The following is a 14,360-nucleotide window of genomic DNA, read 5'->3' as shown; positions in this document are numbered from 1 at the left end:
ATTTCTCTGTGCTTTATACTCTTGAGTCATCTGAAAGAAGTGCCAATAAATTAATTCCCTCTTGTTTTCTGTACACAGGTTGCCCATACAGCAAATTCATTTAGTTATTAGTCTAAAAAGCAAGTTTTAAGGTGATTTGATAACATTTCTAATATTCTGTCACCTGTTACTAGAAATCCTTTTTAATCACTGGGAGTGAAGCAGCTGTGATCTCCTAAGGAGAAGAAAACTAAAACTCTTTTTACAACATACAAAAATCTACCTGAATTTATACAGCTGTAAAACAGGAGCAAAAATTCTTGTCCTGGTGCACAGTAACAAAACTGTAAAAGAAATGCTCAGAGAAATTATTCAAGGATGATTTTGATAGATTAAGTGAACTAAGTTTTCTCACAAACATTAAACATGGTACTCTTGTAATCTTCAAAAACTGGAATTCCTTGAAATCTTTCTGATGAAATTGCTTGGAAAAATTATTTCCCATTCCTAGAAATGCCCTAGCTTTAAGGCACTTTATATAAATAGTATGCATCGATAAATATTAATGGATTAGTCCAAAGTGGGGTTTTCTGGTTGAAGGACAGCTATCCTAAATGTGAAAAGGATCTCTGGAATGTGATTCAGCCTTTTATTTTTACACTGCATGTAAAATAGAGTTTTACAGAGAAAAAATTTAGCACAGTACAATGGAAAAAGAGCAGCTTGTTCCAAAAATAAGTGTGTTAAGAGAGTGTTTGTTAGTGAAGGCCCTTAGTTCCTGAGGCTCATTTGTCACAATCAAGTGGAAATATAACTCTGAACAGACCTCTGACCACCAAATATCTAAATATTCTGTTTGGTTTCTTTAATATTACAAATTATTGCATGCAGTAATGACTTGTGTGAGCTGTCTTCATTAGAGGGGAATTGACATTGACTGTAGGGTTTTTCTCAGTTTCTACTGGGCAAAGTTAGTGCCTTAGCATGGGAACACATCAGCTTTCCTAAAGGAGCTGAGAAGTGCATTCTCCACCTACACAGATTTTCTTTTCACAGAAAAAATGGCCTGAAAGAAATATTCCAAATGCTAGAAAATATTTAATTTTACTTAATTTTCTTATTTGTATTGCATTAAACTTGAATGCTCAATCCAAAGGAGTAACTATTCCTCATCTAGGAGTGTGATTCCTGTTATCATGAAAGCCAGAGAGCTCCAAAGCTTCTTGGTGAACCTGAAAATCAAGGTTTTTCTCCTGTTCCACTGGCACTAATTCCCCTCTCCTCCCTTCATTTCCACCTACAAATATTCCTTTGCAGAGCAGTTCAGTTACCATGAAAATGACACGTTAGTGTCTAAAAGGGGAATTTATTGACAAAGAATTCAGCTGTGGCCACAGTCCCTAAATGGCTTCATCTTATGGAGCTGCTTCTGAGCAAATAAATGGTTTCAGATCCCCCATTTCTTTAGATCTGTGGAGAACATAAATTATGTTCTTCTCTAACTCACTGCAACTGGCTGAGCTCCTGTACTGAGGCTGCTCCTGTGTCTTTGCCATCTCTGTGTAGAGCCCTTCATCTGCAGTGGAATCACCATCCTGCTCTCACCAAACAGCATTTTGTTTAGAGTATATAAAATTATTTATATTTATATTTATATTTATATTTATATTTATATTCATATTCATATTCATATTCATATAAATATACATATAAATATAAATATACATATACATATACATATACATATACATGTACATATACATATACATATACATATACATATAAATATTATATATATTATATATATTTATATTTTATATTTATAAAGTTTAATCATTAATCAAACCAGATGCAGGTAGTTATGTAGAAACTGCAGTCACACAGGGTGAAAAGGATTGTTCTAAACCAAAATGTCCAAAGCAAAGATGAAGTGTGCAGATGTTTGTTTCTTTATATTTGTCCAATCTTTGTGAACCATCACAGCTCCCAGGAAAACACATTATCTTGTAGTCCTCAGGACCCTCAGGGAGGTTTTCACGTGGGAAGGTGTTTGGACACTGTTGTGACAGTGCCCAAATTACAGCAGAGCAGGTACAGTAGTGTCCCACCCCAAACAAATCAAAGCTGAAGGTGATCCTCCAAGCATGGCACATATTTTAGGGTTTGAGGGTTATTTGGGATTTTTGGGGGGTGTGAGGGGAAATGTGGGTGTGTGCACAGCTGCATTTTCTCTGTGATTACACTTCATTAGTGCCCCTGGTAAGTGAAAAGCCTTTTCAATTAATTTGAAACAGAATTGTTTCTGAACACAGACATTGTGTCTCCCCCTAAATGGAACCAGCATTTTAAGAAATGGGGTGTGTGAGAGTGATCCACTTCAGAATGTAAATATTTTCTGCCATTCATAGGAGTGTACCAAGTGTTATCAGAAGTATAGCTATTGAGAGCTGGCCTATTTGCAATTTTTCTAGATGACTTTTATCATCTTTCATAGAAACCAAGAGTAAATGTAGATCTGTGCAACTACCTACAGCAGGGCAGTACTGTGTGTAAATTTTTAATTTCCTGGCTCAGAGTAAGGATTGTCTGACCTTTCTGCTTGGTCTTAATGGCATGTGGAGAGTGAACCATGAGGAATTATCCTGATTCCTCTCAAACAGAGAGAGAGAGCAGGAGGAGGATGTGCTGAGGAAGGGCTGTCACACCTGAGGGTGATGGAGAGAAGCATTTCTCTCTCTCCTGCATTTTGGTTCCTCCTGGCTTGGCAGGAGCTGGATGTGGCCCTTATCTGAATCTCTCTCAGCTGGAGCTCACAGTACTAAACCTCCTCACTGAAACACTTCTCTAATGCTGGGCACAAAGAAACAAGTGCTGGTGAGTGACCCATGAAACAATAATTTTCCATTACCTGAGATGAAAAATGCATGTATTGCTGCAGTTCTAGTTTGCAAGTTCTTCTGTAAGAGTTATAGACACGTGGAAGGAGGTAATTCAGAAGTTATTTTACACTCAGTGCTCTGAATGTGGCTTAGAGCAAATGCCTTTTTGATGGCTTGTTCTGAATATTTTTCACTTTTTGTAGGTGAATTTTATTATGACCACTGGTTTGCTGGATAGAGGGTGGATGTAATTAATACATGACAAAGACACAGATTTAGATTTTTTTCTGTGAGAGACAAAACTTTCAATGTGATGGCATCAGATTAGTAACAAAACTCATGGTGGGCTGAAATATATTCCTTTATCATTATGGTTCCATCTCAGCAGCTGATGGCAGGCTCCCTGCCTAGTGTGTTTTATTTATAGAGGCACATGAGTTGTATGGATTCTCTCATAATCCAAATGATGACAATTCCAAGTGCTGGGAAAGGGGGTTCCTTAAGGCTGCTAAAAGTAGCTGGAGTACACTTCTCACTTTTAAGCTTTTTCAAGGATATTAAATCATGACTGTCAGCTTTAAAATAAGATTATCATAATGAAAAGTAATATGAAGTGACACTGTGTTCTACAATATAGGGATGGCAGAGGAAATACATTTTCAGCTGTGTCTGACTTATTTACATTTCACATGAACTTAAATAATGTCACTCCTACACATACCTGAAATATAGCTATGGGAAGAAGGCAAATTACAGCAAAGCCCTACTGCACTGGAAAGCACATGGAATTAGTGGAGCACAAGCCCTTAGTCTGGCTGAAAAGCTTTTAAACACTGCTGTCTTGGATATGGGCACTTGGTAGAAAGCCAAGGCTCAAGGAGGTACAGCTGAGATGGATGGAAGAGTCTGAAGGCTCTCCTAACAGAATGTGGATATTTATTTGGAGAGGGAATAATTGTGGGGTTTTTCCCTACACCTGCTTTCACTTTCAGTTGGAAGAGCACATGCTTTAAACAGCAGAGTTTTTGATTTAGTGTGTGGCCCTCTGGTCCTGAAATCGGAACATAAGTGAATAGGCCTAGGAGGAATGAAAGCTTCACTCAACAGAAGCCAGGTTTGAATCTCTAATTTTAATTTGAAGTCTTGGCTCCATTTAGACCTTATAATAGAGTCCAGCAGAATGAAAACAAGTAAGGGAGCAAGAGGGTATAAACCAGCACCTTTCCAGTTACAGGAATGTTTGTGATATGTCTGGTTGTTAATGTCCAATTCATTCCCAATGGTACAAGGTGCCCCCTCAGAATATTGTGTGTAGGGCTGATAAGAGCTGTCATCATAAAAAAAAAACAAAACAACACTGCTGAGATACTGAGAAAGTTCAAAGCAGGGTAGCTAAGGTCAGGAGAATATTAGTTATAATGAAAGATTGATTGAACTAAATTTGTATAAACTGGATCAGAGGTGATTAAAGAAGGATATGAAATCAGTGCACAAATATTTGAGAGGTATTAATAAAAGAGAGATATGGGGACTGTTTTTGTAATTACTCATGATACAATGACAAGGAAGCACTTCAAGCTGGAGAGAAGCAGTTTTGGTATAGGAAGGAATCTAGTGCTGTAAGGGGAAAGTAATGAGCTGCTAGGAACAGAGCTCACTCGTGTTCAACAGAGCCTTCCTAAATAGTTCAGCTCCTAAATACTTTAGATCTAAACCCTCATGGGATTAGTGTAGAGAAAGCACTTGTTCAACATGAGTCAGGGCGTGATGGAGCTGCTGCTTTCCAGCTCGTTTATTGACTGCTGCTGCCGTGGCTGAGCCACTTGTGCAGGTCTGAGGTGAAGCAAACTCCTGGAGCTTGAAAGGAGGCATGACCTGGGATGGGTGGGCACTGCTCTGCTTTAGCAGGAGGGGTGTAGAAACCGCTTTTCACAGCGTTGTAGGATCACAGAATCAGGGTGCTTTGGGTTGGAAGGGACCTTAGAGCTCCTGGCATTGCACCCCTGCCCTGGCAGGGACACCTGCCCTAGAAGAGGGAAGGTGTGTGCAAGAGCACCCAGGTCCATGGAGCCCAGGGAGCAGCATTCCCAGGGCAGCACTGGGGCATTCCCGGGGCAGCACTGTGGCTCCAGCAGCATTCCCAGGGCAGCACTGGGGCATTCCCAGGGCAGCACTGGGGCATTCCCAGGGCAGCACTGTGTTTCCAGTTCCATTCCCAGGGCAGCACTGCTCCATTCCCAGGGCAGCACAGTTCCATTCCCAGGGCAGCCCTGTTCCATTCCCAGGGCAGCCCTGTTCCATTCCCAGGGCAGCACTGTGTTTCCAGTTCCATTCCCAGGGCAGCACAGTTCCATTCCCAGGGCAGCCCAGTTCCATTCCCAGGGCAGCCCTGTGGCTCCAGCAGCATTCCCAGGGCAGCACAGCTCCATTCCCAGGGCAGCCCTGTGTTTCCAGCTCCATTCCCAGGGCAGCCCTGTGGCTCCAGCAGCACTCACGGGTTCCTGGGTGCATCCCTGCTCGCTGTGCTCCAGCACAGAGCTGGCAGCAGTCTGCACTCACACTGCTGGGACTCTTTCATGTCTTTGTGTACTAAACAGCCTGTGCAGCCCGAGGAGACGTGTCAAGGTGTTTGTGCCGAGGTGTTTGATGGCCCGGGGAGTTGTCTTGGTGACAGCCCATTAGAGAGGGCTGGGCTGACAGAGGCAGAGCAGAGCTGAGCCAGTCCCGCAGCTCTCCCTCATTAGCTAGAGGAGAGAGTGCAGCTATTATGGATCAGCTGTTTAGGACTGGCCCTTCACTAGCACCAGGAGCAGTCCTTGCTCATTAATAAAATAACTAAAAAATCGTTGCAGAGATGTTTGAACACAGTTCTGCTGCTCTGCAGCTGTAGAGATGAGTGGCTGAAGATCAAGGCAGATTGGCATTTGGAAAAAGTGATTTCTGCTTCTTGAGTTTATCAAATAATAGCAGTAACAAAAAGCTGATACCACACATATTTCTTGCATTTTGGAGCAATAGCTCTATCATTTTAGAAAGCTTGTGAGGTAGTTTGAACTCGACTGTTCCTCATGCTGAGTAGGAAAACGGGCAACATATCTAAATAATGTGCTTTAAGGGCCTGAATTAGAGAGAGGAGTTTGAACTACACAGCTGGAGCTGGAAAGCACCTGAAAAAGAATCCAAGGCTACTTTCTGTAAAGTGTCTGGTGTAATCACAGCTATTAGATTGCTACAAATAAAATCCTAAGGAAACAAGGCCATAAATGCAGTGCCAAATGTTTATTTACTGAATTTGTTCTCAGCTGGTGGGAGAGTGATCCTTTCACCATGCCAATGGAAGGGTCCCAGGGAAAAGGGAATGGGCAGGTAAGGAGAGCTTTGAACCCATTCTCTAAAACCCTGAGACAAGTTCACCTGAATTAAAAAGGCAACATTATAATAGTGTTGTCCAGTCATGTCCTGTAGGACAGACTTCTAGCAGAATGCACATAGAGAGGTCATTTCACACACAGTAAGAGACTTGCAGGGTCTACTTCAGGATGAAAACAGGAGCAGAAACTGCAAAAATTGTAGTAATATGGGCTGGAAGAGAAAATGCAATAAGTCCTAGGTTAAAATACCCAAATTAACAAAACCATATCCTACCTTGAGCTCTCTGTTTAAAAAAAGTGCCATTTTTCCCCATACACTTTCTAAATATAAGTATTAGAACACAGTATTAGAGTCTCTGTTGAAAATACAAAAATGTCACAGAAATATAAAATGTAATATAGCATTTGATTCTCCAGCTAGTCATTATTTTTACTGTGTTTAATAACCTTGATTTGAAATATATCTAGATCTGAATGTAGTTCATACAACTCCTGTAATTAATAACTTTTATAGAAAATTAGGCAGCCTTCTAGAGATTGCAGATATGTTGCCTGTCTTGATAGAAATGAAACCAGAAATTAGAATATTTGATGATAATTCTTATTAAGGAGATTTTGATAAAGGTGAATAAAATTAAAAACACTAGATCAGTATTCCTGTATCACATCATCAAAGTACTGTATTTTTAAAAAATTTGAGTAAATGTAGTTGTGATCTACTAATTTTTTAAAGAATTATGGCACAAGATTTCCACAGATCTCCAAGTAAACCTTTTTTATGGACTGCTAAAACATCACTGAAGTTGCTGTGCTTCCAGGGAATATAAAGAATGCCACTCATGGCTCTGAAGAAATTGGAAGATTGATTTTTCAGGAGTTTGGGTCCTAAATGGCTGTTATGTTTAATAAGAATCTCCACCAAGGTTCTAGCACGGAAGAAAGATCAAAGCAATTACTTAGCTCCTGCAAAATGAGGTAGGGAAAGTTCCAAAGTATCAGAGTATGCAAGCTGAAATAGCAGGAAGTCTTCAATAAAGCGTGTGAGATGAATGGGATGCTTGAGAGAGGCTTCTCAGGGCCAGGTTCCAATTTTGCATAGCTTGGTTTTGTTCCATGTGCTCAATTATTATTATGTGTAGTTTTATAGCATTATCACAAAGAGATCCATGAAAAAATGGAGACAAAAGTGAAAGCCAGGTCCTTATTTCTGTTGCTTTCTTTTGCTTCTTTCTTTTCATGAGCTGTAGCCTCTGCCACTTTGCTTCCTTCCCCCTGGACTTTTTCAGAGTGAGACAGTGAATATTCTTCCAAATGGGTTTTTGAATGCAGTCCCCAGGGGTGCATTTTAACTGATTCAAGTTGTAAGGCAGATTGTGCAAATCGCTCAGTGTGTGCAGTCAGGACCACTGCAAAAGTAAATCCCCTTCTGCAGCTGCTTTATTTGCTCTTGAGCAGTGGGACACCGGTGGCTGCTCAGGAAAAGCAACTCAGCCAAAAAAAAAAAAAAAAAAAAAAAAAAAAAAAAGTACTCCAATATTTGGAGGTTTCATCCTTAGAGGGAAGAGTTTGCTTCTTGACTTCTGTGCCTTCCAAGCTGTTTGCTGATCTTTCCAGCTTGAGGGAGAGGATCTGTAGGGAGGTTCTGGGGGATGCATGTTCAGTGGTTGTACCACATGTCTGTGAATGTTTTAATAGCAGTAAGCTTTGGGAATTATTTCAGGCTACAAGGAGACAAAGCCTTGACTTAGACATTATGGAGGGAAGGAACCTCGAGTGAGAATGTAGTCAGGGCCACTGGCCCCAAAAAGGATCAGATTTTCCCTTCTCATTCTTGGCAGATGGTTGACTGATAAATTCTTAAAAACTTGCAGGAATGGGAACACTGAAATCCTACAGGCAGCCTTCTGTCAGTACTCCCCTAATGTTTGACTGAAATGTCTCTTGGTGCAGCTGAAACCCATTTGGGGCTTATATTTTAGGCTTGTTATTTCTTCTCTTATCCCCAGTGGAAAAGGAGAATAGTTCTCAGTAATTTTTACTTATTTGCCTGTAAAGGCTTTCCTTATGCTTCCCTGACTGTATAAATCAGTATTTTTCAAAGCTGGACACACTGTTCCAACTGCAGCCTTACCTGAGTGCACTGGAAAGATTATTCCACAGTTCTTCCACATAACACACTCACTAACATACCAGGAAATGCTGGAGTACTTTTATCAGCACGTTGTTGTCTCACATTCAGCTCATTTCGACTCCACATTCTCTTCTGTCTTGTGAGTCATCTTCTCTATTGTAATTGGGAAGTTAATTGTTTCCCTCACACAAAATGCTTTTTACTTGCCAAATTGAGTTGCATCCTGCTATTTTAGACTCTCCAAATTGTGAAAATTGTTTTGAACTCTAATCCTGTTCTTCCTGTACTTGCAATGGCTCCCAACTTTATGTCATCTGAAAGGCTTGATAAGTTTTCCCTGCCTTCTGGCTTTCAGGAAATTTTGAATTATTCTAGAAGCAGAACAATCTCCATGAGCCACGTCATCCATCTCTCCACCTGACAGTAAGCCATTGATAACTGTTCTGAATACAATCTTCCAACAAGCATCTACCTGCCTTACATTAGTTTATGGTAATTCTCTCGCTTTTCAACTACTCCTGTTTGGCACATCTCCTTCTCATCCATCACTGCATGCTGAAAGTGATTATGATTTTATTCTCCATTTGTTTCTGGGCTGAGCTGAAGCAGAGCAGGTTGAATGCTCAGTGAGTTAATGTTCTGTGTGCTGGGTGTGTGTTGGTATTTGGTGAGCTCGGGTTGTGTTCTAAAATTAAACAGATGCTTTCAGTACTTCCTGCAAGCCCAGCCTGAGGACTGGTGAATAAAGCAAAAGAACAAGTAAATAAATATCCTTGAGATTCTCTGTGCAGAACCCTCTTAGCCTGTATTTGTCTTGATCATGATAGATGAGGATGGAGCTTTTTGGTGTTCATAAATTTGCCTCCTAGGAGATATCAACACTTCCCTGTTGCTGACCTCAATTCTGTAGATTCTGAATGCAGTGGTACCAATCAGCCTGTGCAATTTGGATAGATTTGGTTCTTAAAAACCTTCAGCTCCTCTCATAGTAATTTAAACAGTAAACTGCTTTTTAGCCTTTTATTGTGTTTGAAATTGAAACTTGACTTTGACTCAGCTTCTGGCAAGTGGCTTATGATCTGTGACAGCAGATATGTATAAAACTACTGAAATAACGGCTCATGTACCTTTATACAGGAAAAGAAACCCCCAAATTTTTATGTCTTAAAAGCCAAAATTTTAATTTTTATTTGGCACTTCTAAAGGTATTTAATCTGCCTGATATTTTAAATCATAGGCAAGGGCTAAACTGTTCAATACATCAAGAGACGAATTAAAATACCTGCCTAGAAAAAACCATCAATTTAGTGAAATAATTGACTTTTCTCAGTGGAAGCTGCAGAATACAAAATATGGGATCTCACACAACTCATCTGTAGGCTAGAGTTAACTATGTAAATTAGGTTTAAAAAACCCAACAAACATAGAAACTCTGCCTAAAAAAATAATGGAGATAAAGTATAGTATGCTTAATACAAGCCCTATTGAAATAAGGGTTCATTGATATTTGGATCTGCTATATTACTGAAAAAAATGAATGTGGACCAAATTCTGATAGCCTAGGTTTGCATTAGAATGCTCTTTATGAGTCATTTCACTTATAACAAAAGACTTATTTGCAGAATACATCATTATTATTCATCAATAGTAACCCAGTCAGTCCAAGCCAGCCACAACTGTCAGATGCTTTCAGAATTAAGCATCATTTACTTTCCTTACCCAGGCTGCCATGGAGGAAATGACCCTACTCTTTCACTGACTGTATTTTGCACCTATCAAATCTGATAAATGGGGTTTATTGTTCTCCTGCTTTCACTCAGAAAAACTAACACAAGGCATTTTCTTGGTGTGTGGCAGGATAATGTGGGTTCCCTCCTGAGCCACTTTCACCTGCTGTGCCATTGGCCTTGAGGCTCCAAACCCCACTTGCTGTGGGCTTTTTATTCCCTGTGCTGGGATAAAAACTCACTAATTGAGTTTCTCTGTCCCTCTGGATGTGTTCCTGTGTCACCTGCTGCAGGTGCCCCATTTTTGGCAGAGGGCTGGACCTGCTGCAGGTCCCTTCCACCCCCAGCCCTTCTGTGGCTCTGAGCTCCTGGGGAACAAAAGAATGAATTCTCTGCCTTGGCTGCTGCAGACATAGGGCAGAGGTTTCATTTTCCTGCAGAATTAATAAATATGTGAGGCAACCAAGAATATTTTATGGAGAAGGATTACAAGAGTGTGGGTTACAAGCCTGCTCTCATGTTATATTTGGTTTATGGAGGAAGTGTGTTGCTTTATTATAAATATTTTACACCCCCTTGCTCTTAGTGAGGTCCTCAGCCATGAAAAGGTCTGATCAGGTTCTTAGTATTATATTGTTAAAGTTCAATGGATATTTAATAAATATTAGCATTTTCTTTATAATTTGTAAATTTTAGAATTTCATAAAAGGCATCCCTATTAATGCAAAAAGAATATTTGTTTATTCTACATGAATAAGTAATCTCAGCATTTCAGCCAGAGTGTAATTTCTAAAAAGCTTGGTTAGTAGAACCTGTGCCAGACAAAAGAGTAAGAGATGGGTTATATGGAATATCCACAGCCATTCCAATCCCAACAAAGAAAGCAAAACTAAAACAAAGATTTGTTGAGTTGCTGTCAATGTCTGCAAGGAAACATTATTTCTTTTTTAATGGAATTTAAAAAAATGATAATAACAACAACAACAACAAAAATCCATATTTCTATTGAACGTTTTGACTTGTTTTCCCTAGGTTTAGTGGGGCTTCTTTAGTCCCTTATGGTCTTATAATTTTGGTGGACTTTACTGAACTGCAGTGAGCACTATATAAATTTAGTATTACACTTCCAATACATGTTGTGAATATAATAGCACATTACAGGTGGAAAAATTATGGAAAGAAGAAATGATTTGATTATTTCTTCTACTACATGTCCATGAAATCTATAGGAGTTTACAGTGGATCTGGCCCCAGAATTAACTGAACTGTCCATTGTTGATATTTAGATATATCACTGACGTTTGTATTTTGGTATACAGCAGATCATTGAACTTTTGTAGGTTTAAAAGCTTCTAAGCTGATAAAATAGGTGATGGCAACTTCCTGTCTTTCTCCTGTTCAAGTTTAGGCACTCAGTTTAAGACTTAAGAGAACAACTGTAGCCTGCAATATACTCAAGAACGGATCACATAATCAAATAGATCAAATAATGGGTTGAAATTATTTTAATCTGAACAGATGTGGTTAACAGAGTCAGCTTTCTATGTGGTTGTCTTCTGTTTGGGATTTCTGTGGGAGGTAGGGCAGAAACCAAGAGGTTTGTCAGGAATAAAATGTAAAATATGTATCACAGCTATGATTAATTCTTGGGTTTTGAGCCACATTTTCAGTGCACTTCTAATTAAATCAAGATGGGTGACCTCTAATATAATTTTTTCAAGATCTCAAATTCTTCTTCATCCTTTGTATTAAGAGGCAAGCTAACTGGACCTTTGACATTTTTTGTATACCAATATTTGCATATATCCATAAAAACAGCTGCAAACTGAATTTGTGTCTGTACCTGACTGTTTTCCCCCCACACATTATTGTAGCTATAATTAAAACAGCTCTTCCCAACATGGACAGAGAAGCCAAAGAAGAATATTTTGTGGTCATCCAAGCAAAGGACATGGGAGGACATATGGGTGGACTCTCTGGAACCACAACAGTGACAATCACACTCAGTGATGTGAATGACAATCCTCCAAAGTTTGCACAGAGTAAGTGCCATTATATCTGTGTGTGCTCCAATCTAACAAACTGTTATTGTGTTGTTGGTTTTTGTTTTTAAATCAAGTGGGTTTATTTATTTATTTATTTATTTATTTATTTATTTTAATTTTTAAATTTTTTAAAATCTTCATATTGTCTGGATTTTTAATGTAATTTGAAACATGTAGTTGTTACTAGATAAAGTAACTCTGCCTGATTAAGAGCTTAGGAAAGAGGGAATTATGTCCACAAGAGTGTTTGCAGATCTCTGCCTTCCTTGTTACCCTTCTTACATCCACCCAAAAGGGCCTGGAGACTTCTGAAAACAAATTTATTTCCTCTCAGTGCAGTTGCTTCTGTGTGCTTTGTTGCTTCCATCTCATGCAGACAAGTGACACCACCAAAAAAGACACATACAAACAGATAAAAGGAATGAAGCCTTGACTAATTAGGCAATACTGAACAAAACAAAGAAGATAAGTCTGAATCTAGATTATTGTTGATCTTTAATTCAAAATCCATATTTTCTACTGTGGTTCCAATGGGTATCTTGCTGAGTTAGGTTAAAATGATTTGGCATCCTGCTGGGATTCTCTGCAAGCTTTGTAGTCTATTTCCAAGATGAAGACAAAAAGTAAAAAAGAGGAAGAAGAGCACAATGGCTGGATTGATTTTTATTTGGAACAGGTGCAACCCAATACACCTGCTAGAAACTTACATTTTATTCTGCTTGTTCTGGAAAATTAAAGTTAAAAGTTTTTTGAAACTGTATCTAGACTCTGCATCATTTTTTTCTTAGAAGTATGTTTTTCTAACAAGGTACCCAGCATGAAGTTATTTTTTTTCCATGTATGGATGATTTGAACTCTACTTTTCCCCTCTTCTGAGGACACAGAATAAAATGGGTTTGGTCTAGTGCTCAGCATATGATAAAAAATCATATAAAATGTATATAGAGATGGAGAGAGAGAGAAATCTATTCCAAATAAGCAGAGGCAAAGCTTATTTTCAAAATACATATTTTATTACCTCATCTTAGTGGTTTTTAACAGATAAGTGCTCTGCTTAATAAAAGGTTTTCTCTCATAAAGCAGGAAATACATAAATTTTTTACTTTGAGTCCCGTTGCATTGCCTTTCCCTGTGTTAGTGTTTTCCAGCAATTTCCCTAACAATGCAATTCCACAGCTGAACTCTATCACCAGCATGCAGAGGGATGTCTCTTTTCTACCTGCACTGTCCTGTGGCTCCAGCTCAGGGAGCACAGAGCTGCCTTTGCCAGCTTCCCTGGCATTTCTGCTGCACCAGCTCTGGCATTTATTGTCCTTACCTGGCATTTCTGCTCTACCAGCACTGGTATTTATTTTACCTGGCATTTCTGCTTTACCAGCACTGGCATTTATTGTCCTTACCTGGCATTTCTGTTGTACCAGCACTGGCATTTATTTTACCTGGCATTTCTGCTCTACCAGCACTGGCATTTATTGTCCTTACCTGGAATTTCTGTTGTACCAGCACTCAGAAAGCCTCTGGCTGCCAATATGGCAGAAATCTAACCTGAAAATCAGCAGCAGCACTGGTCCAAACTCAGGGCACGAGGAGGTGGAGCTGCCCTTTCCCAGTGCTTTTGGGCACAGTGACACACTGGCTGGGGCCATCAGCAAGGCTGCACTGTTATCCCTGGAATGCCTTTGCCCCTGGATGAGTTTTCCTGCTGTCTCTGAAGCCCCTGCAGGATCCAAGCTTCCCTCTAGGAATAAGCACTGACCATTTTGGGAATTCTTTAGGAAAAAATCCTGGTGCATGTACCCTCACTGGGGGTATTTATTATGTATTTATTGCTTCAATGATGAGCCATAATAACACTAGAGCTGGGTGTTATTACAAATGCTGCCTTTTCAAAATGCTGCCCAGCACCACAGATTAGCCAAGACTCTGCCCTTGGACAAGAGCTGAGAGAGTCTGAATTTATTTTTTTTTTTTTTTTTTTTTTTTTGCACTGTTGAAGCACAGTTTGCATTTGCCTGGAAAGGAAAATAAGAAAGGATCAAACTTACAATAAGCCTAGCCAGAATGAAATCGAAATTCATAAGATGTAATACATGCTGCTTGCACAATAAATGGTAATGAGCTCAGGAAACAGGGTGTTTTATCAGGTTATTGTTTCCAGGCAGGACAGAAATGTATATTTATGGTTTGATTTCAGAGTGTTAGCCTCCTGGGTTTTAGAAATGAAAAAG

General features: G+C 39.4%; 1 protein-coding gene across 1 annotated transcript in view; it reads left to right on the top strand.

The window, feature by feature from the left end:
- Positions 1-14,360, top strand: part of CDH8 (cadherin 8) — a 149,790-nt gene that overhangs the window by 72,565 nt on the left and 62,865 nt on the right. Inside the window, exon 5 of the mRNA XM_056500593.1 lies at positions 11,962-12,129. Coding sequence (XP_056356568.1) covers positions 11,962-12,129 — 168 coding nt within the window. The remainder of the gene's footprint in view (positions 1-11,961; positions 12,130-14,360) is intronic.

This window comes from Oenanthe melanoleuca, chromosome 11 (genome assembly GCF_029582105.1).
Source record: "Oenanthe melanoleuca isolate GR-GAL-2019-014 chromosome 11, OMel1.0, whole genome shotgun sequence".
Classification (NCBI taxonomy): domain Eukaryota; kingdom Metazoa; phylum Chordata; class Aves; order Passeriformes; family Muscicapidae; genus Oenanthe; species Oenanthe melanoleuca.
Note: the sequence above shows the minus strand (reverse complement) of the source record. Positions and strands in the feature narration are given on the sequence as shown.